This window comes from Neolamprologus brichardi, chromosome 16, assembly GCF_056152115.1.
Source record: "Neolamprologus brichardi isolate AB-2024 chromosome 16, ASM5615211v1, whole genome shotgun sequence".
Taxonomy (NCBI): domain Eukaryota; kingdom Metazoa; phylum Chordata; class Actinopteri; order Cichliformes; family Cichlidae; genus Neolamprologus; species Neolamprologus brichardi.
This window is the reverse complement of record NC_142119.1, coordinates 17490000-17511391: the sequence shown is the minus strand read 5'-3', so window position 1 is coordinate 17511391 and position 21392 is coordinate 17490000. Positions and strand designations below refer to the sequence as shown.

General features: G+C 38.4%; 2 protein-coding genes across 3 annotated transcripts in view; both read right to left on the bottom strand.

Annotated features, from left to right (window-relative positions):
* cerkl (CERK like autophagy regulator) overlaps positions 1–12992 on the bottom strand; it is a 33455-nt gene extending 20463 nt beyond the window's left edge. The window contains exons 1-3 of one of the 2 annotated variants that reach the window (XM_006788126.2): positions 12730–12992; positions 8231–8346; positions 362–592 (exon numbers count right to left, since the gene is read on the bottom strand). In XM_006788126.2, coding sequence (XP_006788189.1) covers positions 362–592; positions 8231–8346; positions 12730–12869 — 487 coding nt within the window. In that variant the 5' untranslated portion in view covers positions 12870–12992. Of the gene's footprint in view, positions 1–361; positions 593–8230; positions 8347–8694; positions 8741–12729 lie in introns of those variants that run through there. The other variant, XM_087829647.1, reaches the window with a different exon arrangement.
* Positions 12993–16276: 3284 nt separating this feature from the next.
* neurod1 (neuronal differentiation 1) lies at positions 16277–20995 on the bottom strand. The gene is made up of 4 exons (XM_006788125.3): positions 20731–20995; positions 19248–19515; positions 18462–18691; positions 16277–17408 (listed from the first exon to the last, which is right to left on the bottom strand). The coding sequence occupies exons 1-4, from the start codon at positions 20993–20995 to the stop codon at positions 16846–16848; spliced, it is 1326 nt and encodes a 441-aa protein (XP_006788188.3). The 3' UTR covers positions 16277–16845.
* Positions 20996–21392: the final 397 nt, after the last annotated feature.

The following is a 21392-nucleotide window of genomic DNA, read 5'->3' as shown; positions in this document are numbered from 1 at the left end:
ACTCACGTTTCTCCTGTTTCAGCTCTTATGTAACACAAACTGCCAGTCTCATTTTCAGTGAGTCCATCACAGTTGGATGTTCAATGTGGGCCCAAGGAACCTCCAAACTGGGTCTCATCCATTAGCTTGGTCACATTTACATTCCACTGTTTTGTCCATAGCAATTTCACAGCATCTGGGTGTTACTTTCAACATTTTGACAGGATAACAACAGAAACCATGAACCCCAAATGGTTAATGGCTGACCAGCTCCACCATCTAAGACAAAGATGCTGAATACTGACAAAAATACTTTAAACTCCTGGTTTGCTTTTGTGTGCTTGCTGCTTGAACTGCATGACAGTCTGAATGTCTGTGTTACCTGTGAGCAGCTCCTTCAGGGTGTTGTACCAGGTGTGTGTGTGTTCTGAGGAGGCATTGTGGAGGTGCAGCGTGTCCTCCTTCAGCCTTCTCCCTTTCCTCCTACACCAGAAGAGAGCCACACCAAGCACGGGTCCCCCTGACTCCTGGCCCGCAGCTCGCCTCCGCTTCACCTTCACTGCAAATATGTCTTGCAGCAGCACCTCACCTGACTGTGGGACATCAGTCTCACCTGCAGAGAAAAAGGTAGTTAACAAACAGCACTTGAACACAGCACACTGTTTAATGAACAAGGTACATGATGGACATCTGAGAGGTTTGGGTACGTTTTTGAAAGGGACCAGGCTAACAGTTTCCCACTGCTTCCAGTCTCTGTGCTAAGCTAAGCTAAAAACATCATTGACCAGTGTGAACAGATGAAATGCTGAGATTTACCCAAAATGCCAAAATGCCATTTTTTCTTTTTATAAACATTAAGACTAAAGTCTCATTAAATAAAACATTCAAATCCACTGTGAAAAAGTAAGTGTATAAAAGGATACTACCATTAACAAAAAACTCTGTGATTAGTTTGTCTGATTGATGTTTTACTGTATGTTTAAATTGTTTTGAATAGTCAATCAAATATGAATGCTGCACATTGCTGCTGTCAGCAGAATGTAAAGTACAGCATCAACAAGTACAATCGTGAAAGAATTCTGAAACCTGATTGGCCAGCATCATATTAATCTTCTAATCCTCCAAGGATAATATTAGCATAGCTCAGACAGTCCATTCAGAGTTACATAACATATGTACTCAGACACAAAGAAAATACTTTGTGTCTGAGTGAGCTTGTGCGTGGCTCATTTGCAGATGACAGTAGTGCAAGTACTTTGGAGTGGGGTTTTTTTGTTGTTTTTTTGCAAGGAGCTTTTGACTTAAATGTAAATCCCCTTTACAGTATGTAAACTTATAAACAAACTTATGGAAACTTTTGCTTTCACACCAAATTAAACTGGTTGGTTTCAGTTTAAAAAATGTAAGAATTTGCCAATTTGCCTGGATTCTGATTTATCAGATAAGAGATCAGGAGATAAGGAACACCTTTTTCATGATCGATTCAGCCCTCCTTTTATACTTAGTGTTAAAAGAAGATGTGATCACCTTCATCCTATGATAAAATATTTCTGTCCTGATGTAAGTGGTCACTTCCAGGACTACTAGCCTACGTCTATGCAGCCGCATACTCAAACAACAAACATGCAAACTGTGACACATTGTGTGTTCTAGTACCTGTCTATCAGAAAAGTCTGTTGGATCAGACAACACGAGCCAGCATTCGCTCCTTACATGCATCAGTGAGCCTTGGCCGGCAATGACCCTGTCACTGGTTCACCACTGTTCCTTCTTTTTGTGTGAACAAAATCCTCACTTGCTACCCAATATATTCCATCCACAATGAAGAGATAATCAGTGTCATTCACTTCACCTGTCAGTGGTCATAATATTAGGACTGGTCATGTATACACCTGCGTTAAACACCACCTCCATCATCAAAACAGCAAATGGGGAATTATCTTTTAAAGGATTGTGTTCCCTCACTTCAGCAGACGTCCAGAGATGAGATACAATGTCACAGTGCAGTAAAGCTGCTCTGGCAACACCTCACTAAAACATCTTTCTTCTTCCACAAAAGTAGAACTCAAGCACATCCAGAAGTTTTTTTTCCTGGAACTTATAGCAGGAATTTTAATAACCTCTCAACAACTGCACACTTGTTGATGAGAATTTATTGTCTATACCGATATTTAATTCAAAATAACAAACTTTTTAAATGAAATAAGAACAATCGACACGTCCAAAACAAAATCCAATATTTACTGTACCAATTTTGTCAGTTACTAAGGCTAGTTTTCTTAAAATTAAGCATCATTTAAATTTTCAAAAGTCGTCACATCAGAGAAGATTTATAGACATTTCATCAGCCTGAATTATAAAAATTTACTTGAAGACCTTTGTAATAATTCACAGAGACAGTCTGTTAGACAGAGGGCGTGATGTTGACCTTCACCAGAATTTCACTAAAATAAAATCAGCTCAAGCTGTTAATGGTATCTAGATTGCTTACAGACAGACAGACAGACAAACACAACCAATGACATACTCCCTCCCTTTGGGGGGAGAATAATGAAAATGGCCATATTAGATGTGTAGCTTTAGAGACAAACGCATGGCACAGCTGGTAGATGTGCATAAACAAAAACAAACTCCACTTCAATCACCAGAAACATTCAGATCTACAGAGATATTTTCAAAAAAAGAATATTTTTATCCTTCCAGATTTAAAACCTATAATGGTGCACTTAACCCTGGAGAACCCATGGGGTCAGATCCGACCCCATGGGTTTACTAGGGAAACCATGGGGTCAAATTTGACCCCATGGTTTCTCCAGGGTTAAATTGTGGATTACTTTATGATGAATAACAGTTTGGCCAGTATTCATTTAATACTGTTATAATCTAACAATAGCAAAACAGGGGCCTCTTGGCATCTCATTTAATTTGAACTCAAACAGGTTAAGGAACATGATGGAAAATGTGCAACCCTATAACAAACCCAGAGTAGGAAAATCAATTCTGTGCTCAAAGAGACAAAAAGAGATATTAACCTGATGCAAAGCACCTGTACAGTACAGTGTAAACAGCTCATAAAGCTTATAAATGATAGCTGATTAACCCCCTTCTCTATGAAATACCTCCTGCTGTTATCAAACACCAAATATGCCCACGCCACCCTCCCCTGTTCCCCAGAGAGACCAGCATCCATATGTCAGGGTCACCGTGTGTAACAACAGTCTGTCTGGTTGTTGTTGCTCAGTCTTCATTCATTGTGTCCAATTGATATTATTTGCGTTTAAAGTATTTGTCTTCTGAGTCAAACGAGAGGTTAAAGGTGAGGAATCAAAACCATTTCTATAATTTGTGCAAATTTATGCATTTTAAATTTGAGAAAAAACACAAGTGGATTTTGAAAGCAGAAAAGTAAGTCAAGGCAAATTACTTTATTATCGTAAATTATTTCCAAGTGGCTTTAACATATTAGCAAGCACCCTCTATCCTTGATTTCTTCCACATCTAAGAAAGACAGACATCTAATAAATTTTTAAAAACATAGTCTAACATATAACTTTAAAATACATACAGAAGTAACCCCTCACTTCTTTAGATTTTACTTCCACAGAATTTTTAAAGTGGTCTTGAGCAACAGGCTTTCTGAAGGTCTTTCTAAGTTTTTCTTTGGACATTGGCTGCTTTTTCACTCATTTTCAGTCGAGTTCTTGTCTACAACCATCTGTAAAACACAGTGGAGGCTCTGTCATTATTTGTGTCAGTCAATAGTGTTGGAGATTGTGTCTCAATTGATTAATTATCAACACAGAAAAGTACCATCAGATTTTGTTCCACCATGCAATATGACCAGGAAGGCATGTGATTGGAAACGGTTTCAATTTTCAGCATGACAATGATCCCAAGCATACTGCCAACGCAGTAAAAGCATACCTGGATAGAAAAACATACAGCAGAACACTGTCAGGGGTAGGAAGATGATTTTCCATCTAACCCGATAAAGATGACTCTGATCTGAGCTGACAGGACCTACAGAGTCACTGTGAACACACACGCACACGTTGGTTCATTCCCAGATGGAGATGAGATTCCCATCAGGTCCTCACATCCTGCTGTGCTAACACACACACACACACACACACACACAGACGCAGATATATTTATATAAACATTATGTGCCATTAGTCATGTAATTATTCCTTTTACTTTTAATTTTAATAACCATTTATCCACTCACTTCCCAGAGGATTCTATCATTTGATTCTTAAAATAATTTTAAATGGGGAAAAATGAATTGTTAGCACCTGTGCTTGGCCCAAACACACACATACAAACACTCTCAGTGGCAGTTCAGTCTCATGGTGACCAGGCCATGTGGTAACTGTGGGGGGTTATGGATCGGAGTCATGCTTCCATCACTTCAGAGAACATTACACTGACTTACATTCATTTCCTGGAGTCCTACACTATACATTACTCCACCATCGAATATGATAATCCTAAACAGATACAATCTTCTTTCTTCTGGTCAACTGACATTTCAGTATCATGAGAAGAGTTAAAGTGTTTTTCCAGTCAAATTACAACAAATTTTAAACAAGTTTTCCACCAATTTTAAGAAGTGGAAATTAATGTGCATTTTTACCACTGTTTTTGCCACATTTTTACTACTGTTGGGTGTACTGGGATAAGCAGGGAGTTTCTTTGATTGCTCAGTCAGAAGCAATTTGACCTTTGCAAAAAAAAAGTGAGTACAATGAGGCGACGTGATTAAAAGATTGCATTTGTTTCTGGAAGTGTCTACAAAATCAGATTGCAATACTCTACACATGTCTCGTGTTAACTTCTAACATTTTTGTCTCCCCTGGGGTAAATTGTGCTTCATGATTTTGAAGTTTGTTTTCACTGTCACATTTTGATTCAACTTTTCTAATTCTAACAACAGCCTATCAAGCTTAAATGTGCTGCTGTTGTTCAGCCACGGGTTTCCTCTTTCTGGTGCAAAGTGGGCCAAAAACAAACAAGAGACGGGACTTGCGACAGAAAAGCCGATCAGCTGATCATTGATCAGTTTCATGATTGAAGTAGCAACAGGAGAGGGAGGGGGAGAGAAGAGGCAGTCGCTCCATATATCGGTTGTTAAGCTTAACGTGGGAATGCTTTACAAACATTCAGAGATGAACTTACACACTTGCTTTACTTCTCTCTGGGAAAACTTTCTCTGAGATGAAATGCCGGGTTGGTAGCAAGGCTCCAAATACTCAACCAGACCACCGACAGGTCTCGCACGCCACAGCCGCTCTATCACATGATGCATACTGCTCTGACGTGCTAAGGTTATGAGCTGAGTTACGCCATGTCGCAAGTTTTGTGAGGTGCTTTCGTGATACTTAATGGATCGGATTAAATTTTTTATTTCTCTTCGATATCCGATCCAGTAATTTAGGTCAGTATCAGAGTGATACCGATACATGATATCGGATTGGTCCATCCCTAATATTATCTGGATAATATTCAAATTAGTTTTTAGTTTTTCATTATTTTTGTTATTTGCCGGACAGGCTCTAAATTCTACCAATACACACATTACATCTGACATCAGGTCAAACACAGGTCATCCCATTATTGGGCCACATTCACAAACAGTGGGAACACATAAATCTGTGCTTAAACTGTGTGTATCATCATATCACTGTGCAGATTTATTTAAAACCAGATACTGTTCTTTTCCTGCAAACAAATGGAGACCTAGATAATATAATAATTGGTAATATTTATAATTATGATGTTATAAAAGGCTATTATTTACAGTTTTCCAATACAAAGACAGAAAAAGTTCAAAGAAGAGTTAAATCAATAATAATAAAGTATAAGTAATATTGACTGAACGTACTACGCTTATCACTGTAAAGACAAAACAAAACAATAGCGATCATCCCTCTGTTTAAAATAAAAACCACATCCATCATTTGGACACTATTGTTTCAGTTTCTTCATGTGAATATTTTTTTTGTTTTTCTTGCTTTAGCAGCACAGGATTCACTCCAGCGAATACTTCACTGCTTACGACATGAAACACAACTTGAGGTAAACATGTTTCTAATATTACAAAAAATGGGTGTTTGGCAGTATAATGATTCCCAATAGTGCATTTATTTCTTGTGCGCTAACTGCATTTTGAGCTATAGATTCTTCTGCACAGCTGCAAGTTCCTACTTTGACACAACACAACTGTCTGATCGCTCAGATCTCACCTCCCTGACACACGGAGAGACAGAAAGGATGGATTTATGTGTAGAAACAAACAATAACAGCTGATCCATTTATATAGAAATATCTAATCAACACACACACAGCATGCTGACAGGCTGACTATGTGTGTGTGTGTTTGTATGTGTGTGTGTGTTAATCTCCTCACACTGAGAGACTCTAATAACCCCCCACGGGCTGAACCAACTGCTCTCTACTACTGCCAACACACACACACACACTCACACACACACACACACACAGTGCTGGCTTAATGACATTAGCTTGGATGAAATACAGCAAAACAGATTGGCTTCAACAACACACACACATTTAAATTACACCTTCATCCTGCTTCACTAACCAGTTCTGTTTGAACGGTTTTCAACCAAAAATCTCACAGCAAAATGATACCACCATATTACACAAGAATAAAGCAGAGTCGTTTAAGCTTTAAAGCCATCACAGGGCTGGCTTTTGGTTTTGCATACTGGAGATGTAGCTGAGATATGGAGCGCTGATGCCTGGATGTATAGATGGTAGATATAAGGACAGGTGAAGATGGAGGGAAAAAGGGTAAAGAGGGAAGAGATCTTCTACTAAGTCAAGTGTTGAGGTGCATTTAATTTATTTAGCTATGCAAGCTGAAGGTTAAAGACAGCATGATTACTAGAGTGGGTAGCGTGCATACCCCAGAGTCAAAAATGCCCTCAGTAAATGAGTCCTTCATTCGACTCTGAGCCTGTGAGCTTGCTGCATTTCATTCCTCTACTCCCGTTCCTGGATTTCCTCTTTTCTGCTACTGCTACTGTCTAAAAAAGTTAAAATGCACTCAAAACCTCAAGAATTAATGAACAAGAAGGACAACAAATCCAATCACTCTAGCCAGAGTCAAATGTGAATTAACAAGTGATGTGTAAAGCCCAGTGAAAGTCATTTGAAGACACAGAACTCTTAAAGACGAACTGCATTCACAATAAATAAATAAATAAACCCCCATTTCATCATTAAAGGTGAGATAAAGATCATCTCTACAATTAAGCAGACAGGACGATGACGCTACCTCATATAGGTGTGAATATCAATTCTTGCCCTATTAGTCTGATACACTTCATCTCATAATCAATCATAATCTTCTAATTATGGCTGTCAATTCCTAATAGCTAAAGTGCTATAGTTAATTTACTTAAGTGTAAATAAATACAAGCTAAAAATGTCTCCTGTTACAGGACATGATGTATAATTTTGATCTTTTATCTTCATTATACCATATATTAGATAACGTCTCCAGTTTCTCATTGGGAAATGCAGTGTCTTTCCATTTATTGTATGAATCAGAAGATATTTAACCCAATTCAGAATCAGAACAAAGAGCCTACTACAACTATTGGGCCGAAAAAGAATCACAGGAGACAGAATTAAACAGAATAAAATGTAAACATTTTAAAAAATGTTTTTTGGTCTTTTTTCTTTTTTTGTTTGTTTTCTGACCCACATGTAAGCTAAAACATAAACGGCTAAAACAGGGGTTAGATACACAAAAAATACATCTGATGATTTGACACAGGCTTGTCCAGACAGCAGATTTCAGTCTGGCAAACTGTATTGGATTTATCAGTGTCCTGATAAGCTGTAGTCATACTCCACAGTCAACTACAAGAGCCAATTTCACACTGAAAAAAACCCCAGAAATTCTGAAAAGATGAAGCTTTAGTCTGTTAGCATAGCATGTTACTTTTTTCTCCAAATTAAAAAAAAACCGCACACTGCAGCATTAGGGAGAGTACCCGGGGGGAAGGGGGATTTAATTGTGTCACAATGGAACTGTGTGTACGTGTGTGTGCGCGCACACACATGTGATGTCAAGTTTCAGGTGGTCTCAACACAAGATAACTTCTCCATTACAACACCAGCTGCTTCTAGATACAGACAGAAAAACACCCACAGTCTGTCTGTCTGACACCAGCACGTCTACTCAACACCATGACAACCCATCACCATGGACACTGACCTGTGGGGTTCTCCGGGATGATAGGCGTCCAGGTCAGTTTGGTTCGAGTGAGCAGGACGTCGTGACTCTTCTTGCCCAGTTTGAAGATCCCGTGCAGCACAACGCACTCACTGACACTGACACACAATAAACACACACAGTTTACTTTGTCCAATAGGAAGTCATAGATATCAATCATGTCAATAAATATATATAACAAATGTTTATAATTGGCAAAGTGAAGAAAAAGTTGATTCATAATTTTACTGCTTAGTCTGTTAGGCTTTAAAATGTCAGAAAATAAATGGAAATGAGTGAAAATGGTGAATACAAGAGTTTACAATAGCCCAGGTAAAAGTTTCTATGGCCAACAACTCAAAATGAGGTTGTCCAAAAAAAAAAAAAAAAAAGTTGATTCCCAGACTATAATTGATACCAAAAATTACTATTGGATTAGACACTTTTGCAACACTATTGATACCAACATTGTCATCTTTGGCTCCTCCAGCTGACACACAACTTCATCCAACTGTCCATCCGTCACACAGCCTGTCCCCTAGCTGAAGTTCACAACACTGAACAACACTTTGGGGAGTTTAAAGGTCAGTAAGGCTCCCGTTTCAACAACATTTGGTACTGAACAGTTATCGTAAACGTTAACCTGGCACACACACACACATCACTGTTAGCTCGTTTCATCAGCAGTTACCTGATAGCCACAAACCCAACCTCAGGGGGTCTCAAGCAAGTGCACTCCAAACACGATGTCATGCCAAAAGATGATTACCAACGTCTGACAATTTGTATATGTTTTCTATGTCTAATAACCTTGTTTATATATCGGTAAATAGGCTGTGTAAACAGGATTTATGAAGAGGTTATATATAACACTATAATGATTATTGCAGATGTATCTCTGTATGTCTGATCGTACGTTCCCTTTCTCCTCTTAGACAAGTAACAAAACTTGATGAAACTTTGCATACACATTGCCTCAGGCACCATGAGTGACAACATCTGTCTACCGTTTACAAATGTTTTATATAAATCCCACAATTTTAGATATTTGTACTTTTCACTGTTCAACTGAGTACTGAATGTAATGTCAGAGTAGAATGGTCTGTCACAATATAATATATCATACTATAATGATCGTAGCATATGTAAGTATGCTTGTATGCTTCCTGTCTCCTGCATGTAGCACGGGGGTTTACTAGTTATATTCTTTTTTTTAAATACCTGTTTTGCACTTTGCCAAAAACTGACAGCAGCTTTTGCTTGAAACAGAAATGTTCTTTCTGGACTCAAAATGATTTTATATCATTCAAGACAGAAATATTTGATAAATTATAACAAGTCTTCAACAAGTCTTTTACAGCAGTTACAGAAAATCATTTTTTGGCAAAAACTGGCAACTGCTTGCTAGCAGATGATCACTTTTTGGCATGACATCGGTCCCAAGCCTGGATAGTCGGGAGAGCTGTGTCAGGACCAAATCAAACATGCGGACCTATCTGCTGTGGCAACCTCTGTAAAATGAGCAGCCGAAGGTACTTTTATCCGATAGCCACATTAGCTATTATTAGCTAGCTGCTACCACTATTATCATTAAGGTAGCAGCTAGCCGCTATGGCTAATCGCAAAATGGTAACATTAATGTAGGAGCAGAAATGATCAGTCTTGACCATTTATAACTTTATAAAGCATGGTCTTATTCTAACAGGATATATATTTGTTGTCATGGTCCCCGTGTCTGCCCGGCCAGCTCCACAAGGCCACATGTGTTTTGTGTACGTTCTCCCCTGCCAGGGCGGAGCTCACTGCAGGCTCCCGCCCTTGGCACACACCTGCATCTCGTCAGGCTCTGATTACGGGTTGGACTCTTAAGGCCGGGATGCAGACAGCCTCACCGCTGGATGATTATGCTAGACACGTTAGTGAACCTCTGCCTCGAATCTTTAAAGCTTTGTAGACTTGCTGCGATCTCCGTGTAACTTTATTTTCTCCTGTGCACAGTTTTTCCCCGGACCTGTGACTAACCTGTTAATTCTACTGCTGTAAAGAAAAAGAGCCAGCGTGTTTGTGACTCCAATCCCGGACCTCCCTTTCGGACCTAGGACCTCCGTTCCCCTCACTGTATATATCTGCACCTGGTGGTTGGTAAATAAACATTGCTTTCTCCAGAACTCTGCTCTGCGCCTGAGTCCTACTACACCGCATGACATTTGTGTCTAAAAACTGTTATGTTAGTCATAAAGTTTGAAGCTGAGAAAAGTATACATTGAGTTAGAAACAGTGGCAACCTATCTTACTAACAATTTCTTCAACAACCAAAACATGGAGCCAAATCACTAAAAACCCAGCACTACCTAAAAAAATATATACATAACAGTACAGTGGTGTTTATATTTTTTTGCACTACAAGTACTGTTGTCACCGATATTATTGTTTGTATTTTTCTAACCTTTATATTTAAAAATGCCTGTAAATATTTTGTCTTTTTGTCTTGAAATTCAAGTATTGGGACAACTTTAGTATGAACACAGACATATTAAGTATACAGACACAGACCTAAAATTCTCATATTTGACACAGAAAAATGTTTTTTGGGGGGCGGGGTTCCAAAAAGAATTACTACTGCTACAGATCTCTGAGCATGTTTCTGCTCAGATGTCTTGCTGCCCTTACAGGAACTAAACATCTGCCGTCCCAAATTCTGTTCATTTGAACTGCATGATAGCCAAGCAATCCTCCCTATGATACACCTTTTTCAATAATCATGGATAGAGTTTACTTGTATGTATTTCATTTGTCACGTAGAACCAGTCGCAAAGTATGAAGTATAAACCATACATTTGATGGACTTTTACCTGATGACACAACTTCCAGGGAATAAACTGCACGATGTATGAACAGAGTGTGAAGAGCTACTAGTGTCACTGCACTTTCTTTTTTTTTTTTTTAGATGTGTCACTCACCTCTAATATAAAACATTTTTATGTTTAGCAAACATAACAGCACACTTCATATCATTTTACTCTATAAGTGTTTGTCACATGTCTGTATTTTTTTTGTTTATAATAAAGTTTTATGTGATCTGCTCCAGGAATACAGATGTGAATTAGCAGTTTTACTATAATCTGGCATGTTTAGATTTTTGTCCCTGTTAAATAATAGAAAGAAAGACAGAAAAAAGCCAATTTCAATGCAATATTAATTCTGTAACTTTATTGTTAATGCGTTCTAGATGCTTCCCCAGGAAATTGTGAATTGCACATCATTTTTGTAAATTCTGATGAATGCTCATCAACCTTTTCATCAACCTTATTTGTACCTTTTCAGCATTATTTATTCTTTATTTCTGCAAATGACAACACAAACATCAGGCAAGGTTCAGCATATAATGGAAGATAATGCAGTGCGACTCTCAGGCATTCTGTACTGCTTTAAAATAGCTTTTCTAATTTAATAACCCGCTGAGTGTATATACAGACAGGAGCTACTCTTTAGTCTTTCTTTGTGTTTGCTAATTTTATGTTATCTGTTTGAGGAAGTAACCTGATAAAATATGCTAACAAAGGGACTGATTATCAGACTTTCTCTGAAAAGTGCTCTGATATCAAACTTCCTCTCTAGCTCCTCTTTGAATCCTTAAGCTAAATTGATTCAATAATGAATAAAAACTAAGAAAAAACAAATCTGTGGTGAAAACCAAAGAAACAAGAATTAGTTTGGTATGAAGTTGTGAGCCAAACAATTATTATTTATGTTGACATACTTCAATTCCCTGAATGAAAATTAGAACATTCAAGCTGCTCATGAAACATAGTGGGAGTGTACCAATTGCTGTCCATCAGTCATAGCTTGCTAGCAGGATTAAAATGTGTCACTTTTATGAAACATGTACAGTGTGTTATATCACAGTATACATGATGCTTCACTTTTAAATTGGGCTTAAACCTGACAAAAAGCCCATGGTCAAGATGGCTATTTGAAACAAGAGAGAGTGAAAGGAAGAGTTACTTTGTACTAGTTTTATAGCTTAAATAAGAGGGGTTCGTAGCTAATTCAAGTTACTTATCTATATATTGCATGTAATTTCGCTTTTCTCCATAGACATTTTAATGTCATTTATTTTATTGAGCATAAACAGTTTAGAGTCTGTTCATAACCACAGTGCACAGTCATGTGCTTTGCAAGGTCAATTAGTCCATTTTAAATTGTTTTTTATGTTTAATATGTATTATTGGGGTTGCGGGAAATAGTACCTCAATAACATGTCTAAACCGGAAGAGTAACAGTTGCACGTTGGTATTTATTTATTTATTGACTTTGTAAGGATTTAACTGCTGTGCTTTTACCTTGAAAAGCTTTCTGAAGAGACAGGTTTTGACTACGAGAAGTCGGCTCTTTCTCTCCTCTGCCATGTCACTTTATTGTATGAACCGAGACATGTGTGGGTCCAAAACGTGGGTCTGTGTATAACGCGACCCTGGAGGAAACCCATAAGAACCACTCACCTCTGCACCTCCTGCTCAAACTCCACCTGCTCCTCTCTTTCCCGCTGCTCCTTCTTCTTTTTCCCACTCCGCTTCGTTTTCTTCTTCTTCTTCGTGCTCTCTCGCTGTTCTCTCTGCGGCAGCTCCTCGGGCTCCGACATATCTACTGTTTATTTACGCACAAGCAAATAAACAAAACAAACAAACAAACAAACAACAAAAACTCTACCGTTATGAGTTTGATACCCTCTGATAAACACGTAGTAAGCTGATCACGGTGTATTTCCGGGTCTTGTCGCTATGGCAACAGGCAGCGGCTTTAGTTTAGCGGACTGGCACAGTTCGAGCACGCGGCAGATTCACTGGTGTGTAATCAACAAGCGCGCGCGCGCACCTGTGTGAGCTTCAAAACTCAGGTTTGTTTATTGCTGCATTTTAGCGTGAATGTCATTAGCAATCCAAATTTTTTAATTATATTTATAGGAGTCACTGGAGATAAAAATATAATTAACATTGCAGGCTAAACAGCAGAAAAAATATTTTAAAAAGGCAGACCTTACCTTTGACACCTTAAATAGTTAAGATATTTCAGGAGTTTGGTATTTTATGTTTCCATGTTGTTTTATTTTTCTATTTTTATTTTTCACTGTTTTTAAAACTGGGAATCAGTAAGCTAGCACTGTCGCAGGCTAGCTAGACTGATTAACAAGGTGCAATTGTAATGTACTACATGACAGTTAAGGAGGATTTAAACTTTTATTTTATGTAAAGTTAGCATTTTAATCTAATTGTGTTTTCACATCGATATGTGTTTAATCTGTTCCAAAACAGGTGATACATCTGGCCAATAAGCCAACTAAACATTCTCATGTGTTTGTAGTTACAGACTTGGAGTTCACTTGGAAAAACACAGACATTCTAGCACCTCTAAAACTCACTAATTAGTATGTATATTAGCATATCTTGCTAATTTAATCTATACACAAACATAGATTTGCAGCTCATTTCTGACCACAATATGCTATGATAATATGACTTTCATGTATAACGGAACCAGTGGAAGTGATTCGTCTCTTAATAGACGCTTTCACTCTGTCATCTTCTCCAGTAACTAAAGACACAAATAAAAGCTGCGTTTAGATCCTCCCTCATACTGAGAGACAAATATAAGTATATTTAGCAAAAGCCAGTTAACAACAAACAGAACATGAAGCATCAATACTTTTGATATGACTGCCTGCATTTTGATCCATCCATCCATCCAATTAATTATAGTCAAGGCATGAGTCCCCTTATATGCTATAATAGACAGCCAATCAAAGAGGAAAGTGACTCTGGTATAAACACCATATTATGAGCCACAACACAAACGTGTGTGTGTGTTGCTGACAGATGGCTGAGTTAAAGCTGCATTAATCAGTATTATGATCAGCCAACAGACTGAAACGCAAAACCACTATCACAAAGACTTGTGCTAATACTGTTAATTAATAATACTGATAATACAGCTGCTGCTGCTAAAGCGAAAGCTACCTTCTGAGTGTAATAACGCATTTGTAGTTTCACTGTGAGCAACTTACACAAGCAGCCGTCATTGAGATTTTTTCCAGAGCTCCACATTTGCCTTCACAGTGTCCCTTTACTGGAAGCATGGTTATTTTGAAGTGAGGTTTTCAGAGCTTCCAGATATTTAGGATATTTAGGATCCGTACCAATAATTACAGCCACTGTTTGACTGTTGAAAAGAGCCTTTGCCACTTGTTTTTACCCTTTCTCTGATTTTCTACCTGCTTTTACATCGTCCTGTCTAATGAAAGTAAAAAAAAACTAACATATTTTTTTACTTATATAATCTTTTCTTTGTGGTTTAAATTCTGGAGTTCTGACCAGGATTTATTCATGCTTTAGTTGAAGTTTCTCTCATTATTATTCCATTTATTCCACCAACAGGAAGGCTAAATGGTGGGATATGGCCACCATATTGTCCCTGTTGACTTACACACAGACACACACACGCACACACACACACACACACACACACACACACACGCACCAATACTCAGCAGGACAGCAGTGTGTGGAGCGGGGCTCTCATGCATAAACAAGATCATTTTCATAAATTAAAATCTTGCTTGCAGAACGAACATCTGTGCCCTTCACACACACGCACACACACGCACACACACACACACACACACAGAGAGAGAGAGAGAGAAAGAGAGAGAGACTGTAATCTGAGTTTTGTCCTTTATTTGGCGTGATAATGTCATTAGCATGATTTCCTCTGGAAGGAGATATGAATTTCTCCCTTGTGTGTTTAGTGTTGTGCAAGGAGCCTAAACACAGCCGTCACATGCAAAATTTGTGACGGTATTATGACATCAGATTTTGTGGGAATTTTTCAAGAATACTCGCATAGCTGCGAGCAGCCAATTTCTTCCTCTTCAGGTTAAGCACTCATTACATTCCATTAAAAAAACACCTAACCTCAGTTTAAACCCCTTAAACAGCAACCTTATAAGAACTCAGATTTCGGGATGTTGATTTGGTTTCCAAAATTTAACCTTCAGTATTTTTGTCTAGACCAAGGAGGTCAAACTCTTTAAAAACGTGGGCCACTTCACATCAAAGTTGGTTGAACCAGTGAAACTACAGTAAACGTGTAACCTTACAGAGAAGGTTCTGGTTAGTCATTGCTCAGATAGTACTGTAATTCCAAATTTTTAAATATAAAGTTTTCAGTAATTTACAGAAGCCTTGTACTTTGATGTAGTATAGATACAATGGGGGATGGAAGTATTTGTCAATAGGAAAATGTGTATAACTTGTGAAAATACTGTTAAAAGTCCCAAATCTATGCACTTCTACACATTTTCTAAACCTGTCCAGTGGCCTGGGTTGTAGTCTTTTGCCTGACCTTATGTTTGGCACCCCTGGTCTAGACTTTCTGAAACTGAAGGGTGTTTCCAACAGAAAAGACTAAGAAAACAAAAGATTATTCACATTAATTAGGCTGAATAAATTCTTAAAAATACATCAATATATATATATAATGATGTATTTCATTTGAGGTATCTACCCACTAGCCACTTTTATTAGGTATGTATTGCTAGTACTGTGTTGGACCCCCCTTTTATCTTCAAGACTGGCACAAATGTGTAAAAACTCCTCAGAGATATTAGTCCATGTTGACAGGACAGCATCATACATTTGCTGCAGATTTGTCAGATCCACCTTTATGACATTAATCTCCCGATCCAGCACATCCCAAAGATGCTCTGTTGGATTGAGATCTGGTGACTGTGGTGGCCATTGATGCTTGGTTTGAACTTTAGCAGGTCATCTTGAAAATGTCTAAATTGCTAGATGCATGGAGTTGCTGCTAATATGGCTGATATTTCCATTAACAAGCAGTTTAACAGTGTATACTTTATAAAGTAACCACTAAGTATTATATACTGCTCTAAAACAACAGCAGGACCAGAACTGGCATGTTATTTGTATGTAATGACATTGTGTTTATTTGTTTTGTTGTCTTTCTGCACATAATGAAAGTCTCTGAGACGGATCACATTGAATCCCTTTTAATAAAAGGTATTTATAAACATCTATCTTATAAAATATGAACAAGAGTCACATGAAATGTTAACAGAACACTACAGGAATGTTATAAAAAGCAAAAAGTAAAAATCACATAAACACTTCGGCTCATCACCGGCCCATCGCCGGCCCAACGCTGCCTCACACACTGACCCAAAAATAGAGAAATCTTTATTCTTTCAACATTTGGAATTATTATACTGAGGGTCACTCAGATTTTTAACAAAATTGCATAGTTTACTCCAGATTATTGCTCATTGATTATTAATTATTTTTAAGTGATAATATGGATAATAACGAGACATTCAGAGAGCGTCTCCCGCAGGATGAAGTGCTACAAAGAAGGTTACATCAAGGTGACATCTTTGCGACGTCGCCGTTGTCAGGATGAGTCGCAGAGCCTGACGCAGACAGAAAGAAAAAAAGCAAGGACAGACAGAAAGACAGCTTTAAAACGATAGAAGTACACAAGACTGTCTTTCCATACAAAGGTCTCTCTGTCTTCATCAGTCTCTCAGTCCTTCGTCCTCTTCTTCCTCAGGAGTCATGGAAGATGGCGTTCAGCTGGGCGTTCATCAGCCGCTCGTGGTGTGAGTGTCCGTCAAAGCCCATCAGCCCGTCCACTTGTAGGTCACCACAGCGTGGGTTGGAACCCCCGCTGCCGTAGATGGCGGGGTGTCCTCCAGCTCCCCCGCCTCCATAGTGCACACTGAAGGAGAAGCTCTTGTCGTAATCAGTGGCTGCGACAGCCTCGTGCTTGAAGGACGAGGAGAAGTTCCCGTTGATGCTGAGCGGTGGGCTGAGCGGCGGGTCAAACGCCGGGCCGTCCGACACGAGGACGCCATCAAAGAAGGGCTCCAGTGGGCCGTAGGGTTGACCTTTGACCTGGTGGAAGATGTGAGAGGGGTCCATGGTGCCGTAGGGAGGGCTGGGCAGGCCGGCCGTAAGCCCGGGGCTCTGGTAGGGAAAATGTCCGGGGTAGGAACTGGCACCGACAGGGGGAAGGTGAGCCGGCAGGTCTGGAGTCTGCTCTGGCAGGAACGTCCGAGGGTTAAGCTGCAGGCAGCCCGCCACCAGATTAGTGGTCGGCTGAGACAGACCTGACAATAGAAGGACAATGATTAGCCAATACTGATCAATACATGCTGGTCATTATTTCTTTATAGCATTAAATAGTTAATAATTAGTGCTTGTCAATGCTTGTTAATGACTATAAACACAGTTTATTGGTATCAGTCTATTGTCATGAGGTTCATTTATACATGTTAATAAATACGAATACCTGCTATTAAATGTAATAGAAGCACTAATTAACTATTCATCCATGTACAGTAATATTATTTTTTATTAAGTTGAATTTAAATATTATAACTGTATGCTGTAATAGCTGTTAATAAATGCCAGTACATATTAATTAATGCTATTTTTTGAGAATCTTAAAATTGTGACTAATTAACTAATTTTATTATTTTATGTAAAAAAAAAAAACACAGGCAAACAAAACGCAGAGATGTTATGCCAAAATGTAGTTCCATAATGACACCTACAAGGTTATTTAAAAAAAATCTAATTAGTACTGCTGCTTGCAGTCAAGTAATTTCTCTCTTTTTTAAAACACATACAGGGCTAGTTTAATAGACATAATATTATACATGAAATCTGATGACCTCATCCCAGAAAAATCTGCATGCATCCACCAGTAAACTATGAATAAGTAGATGAACCGATGAGCTAAACCTCAAACCTCACTAAACACATTCACCTGAGACATTATACATTTATCTAACTAATTTCTTTATGATTTTCAGGAATTTTGTTATTTTGCATTACACGTATTGACGACTTCACCTCGTTGAACCACACTCATTCATTATAAAAACTACCTTCTCATGAGACATCATTAATTTTACCTGTGCTGCTCCTACTGTCACACTTCTAAATATTTGTTGTAAAAAAGCTGTATTACAGTCTCATCTATCAGCTAAATTGTCACACTAAAGAGTGTAAGGAGTACACATGCTCATTGTGCCCAATGGGAAAATGCTTCCTGGGTAAAAACCCTTGTTGTCTCTTTATGTTTCATAATCAGAGACCAGACTGGGTCAGCCTTCGGTCCAGTCCAGTGTAGTCTGTTATTGTTAGGTGGGATTTACCTTTGCAGAGTGCCTGGACGAAGCTCATGAGGTCAGGTGCCTTTCCAGAGCGCAGTATCTCGCTCAGGGCCCAGATGTAGTTCTTGGCGAGGCGCAGTGTCTCAATCTTTGATAGTTTCTGCGTTTTGGAGTAACAGGGGACGACTTTTCGCAGACTCTCCAGGGCATCGTTCAGGCCGTGCATGCGGTTTCTTTCCCGGGCGTTAGCCTTCATCCGACGGACCTTAAACCTCCAAAATACATGAAGCAGATTCATTGTTAGCTGGGTTATCTTTCATTTCATCTGAAACATCTTAGTAGTGTTCATTTTTATTCAGTAAGCTTTTGCATAAGTTTGCAAACAATTGTATGTAGGTGTAAAACGTTGCATGCTATAATTTTCTGCATTTAGAGCTAAGAGTAAGTTAGAGCTTTAAAAAAAAAATATTACATGTATGTGAGCCAAAACACTGACCTTTATTGTAAAGCATAAATCTATCTATCGATCTCTACAAGTGTGATCTTAAAAAAATGCAGAAAACTACAAAAAATAAAACTAGTATTTCAACCATCCTTTGAATATTTTATTCCTGTTAAGCGGTTTTGTGTCTTTTTAATAGTTTAATCCAATGCAAGTGATTTCTACTGAATGGGTCCTGCTTTACAGAGGTTGAACCTTGTAAGATTTCCGCTAGTGCAACTTTGGATTTTTAATTTTTAACTTGAAAGTGTTGCTTTCACATGCAGGCCATTTACCATTTACCATTCACATCACACTGAGAGCAAGCAGAGGAAAAGAGAATCTACCTCTGCAGACGAGCCTTCGTCATCTTCTTCTTCTTGGGCCCTCGCCTTTTGGGTTTGCTCTCCCCGTCTTCTTCTTCCTCTTCCTCCTCTTCATCCTCCTCCTCCTCCTCCTCTAGATGATGGAGGCAGTCCTCGTCCTCCTCACCTCCTCCACCTGTAACTCCTTCTGCACTCCTCTCTCTTTCTGCAGGGCTGCAGAGCTCCTGCTGCTCATCCGACTCCACTGACATCTGCTCCTCCAGCACAGACCTCGTCATGATGCTGATTTCTGATGGAAAACAATTTTAGCTGATATTAAAGAATAATAAAACACTCCTGAAAGTTTGCTGTCACACTTAAGCTTAACAGAACAGAGAACAATTAACAGTTTGGGATTTTAAGATTTAGTCCCAGACTTTAGAACATTTGGGTAGAATTTTATTTAGATGGTCTTTATTTAAATAAAACAGAACAAAGACGATGAAATTAAAGGAGCAATTGGACATTTTAATTTAGCCGCTGAAAGACAGAAAGAAAGATCCTCTGTTGAACCGAATCCAATATTAAATATAAATGCCAAATATAAACATAAAATGTGCAGACAAAAGTACCATCTCTACACAAGAAAAAATAATGTAATAAAAGAAAACTGCGGTGTTAAGAATGGCTGCACAATTAGCTACAAGGTGTGTTTTCATATTTAGATATTAGAATCTGTCGGTAACACCCGCGCAAAGGATTGCAAACTGCCTCCAGAGAGACGCAATCACGTCTCTGTTCAGAATTTTTTTTTTAATGATTTAACAGAAAGCGTTTAAAATATATCGAAACTTTAAATTAATATATATATTTTAAAAAAACATTTAAAGTATTTAACAAAGTGTGCGAAATGAAATGAAAGGCATTGTGTTACAGCTTATTGATAAAAAGTGTAGTTTTTTATAAGGCGAAGTTACAATAATAATAGTAATAAAATAATAATAATAATAAGACTTTCTTTCTGCTGACTGGTTCCGTTAGTTTAACAGACCGACAGACGGCTGCAGGTGAGCAGACATTCGGTAACACGAATATAAAATACAATCGAAACTAAACGGATTAATAATTAAATTACGTTTTTTATTTTAGGAAAAAGTGTGTAACAGATTGGTCAACAAACAGGATAAAAACTCAAATATATAATATATAAACCAAAAAAAAGAAAAGAAAAAAGGAAACTAATTTTAATTATTACAAAACAAAAATTACAGGCTTTTGCTTTTCTTTTTTTTAAACTGTCCTTTCTAATTGTCTAATTGTCTATACATTAGATGAGACGAAATAGGCTATTTTATTCATTGGTAAGTAAAGTGATCATTAACGTTCTAATAATTAATTAAAAAATAATTTTAAAAAATTTAATCACAAATAAGAAACCATATTCATCATTCCCAAGGTCAGACAACGCCGAGTCCCAGCAACCAGAGGCATTCGCATATTGATTTTTATTCAGTTATGAACCTACCTGCTGTAATGAGCCGCTGTATGTCAGATCGCACGCATCCCGCGCGCTCTGTCTGCGTGTCCGTGCGTGATTGTGCGTGATCTGCTATGAGCTTTCTGAGGTGTGTGTGGGATGCTGCTGGTTTTATACTCAGTACACCCACGCAGCGGGGTTTGGTGGGGGTAATTAGCATATTGAGGCCCCGCCCTCCTGGCACGCGCCATATGGTGCTTGCGTCATTAAAACGGCCTCGGGGATCACGTGACAAATCTTCCATTTGTGCCATCCAGTCTCTCTCTTTCTCTCTTTCTCCCTCTCTCTGTCTTTTGTGAGGTGAGTTGACCATCTGTCGCCACAACATCTACGCATGCGTAGATTTAAACTTACTGCTGGAAGGCGAGTGTTGCATGTGATGATTGAGGTCACTATAGGCCTCAAAAACTTATCATTGCTGTCTGTTTTTAAACGTAAATGATTTGTAAATGATTAGGCGACAGCTTCTCACCTGTGGCTCTGAATCACAGCTCACTTTTCTGACAGGTAACAACATCTTGAGCTGTTGAAATGTGACTGACCCGTCTCTTTCTCATGAATAATTAACAAAAATACCTCCAATCTCCTGCTGAGGAGATACTCATAGATGGGTCCTAGTGCTGTTTGATTCTTTATGTATATAATAAACA

Excerpts from the sequence above, each read along its gene's own strand:
- neurod1 (XM_006788125.3), bottom strand. The coding sequence starts at position 20,995 with ATGGCACAAATGGAAGATTTGTCACGTGATCCCCGAGGCCGTTTTAAT. Across the intron at positions 19,516-20,730 it reads ACAGCGGCTCATTACAGCAG|AAATCAGCATCATGACGAGG; the intron begins GTAGGTTCATAA and ends GTTTTCCATCAG. Across the intron at positions 17,409-18,461 it reads CGTCCAGGCACTCTGCAAAG|GTCTGTCTCAGCCGACCACT; the intron begins GTAAATCCCACC and ends TTCTATTGTCAG.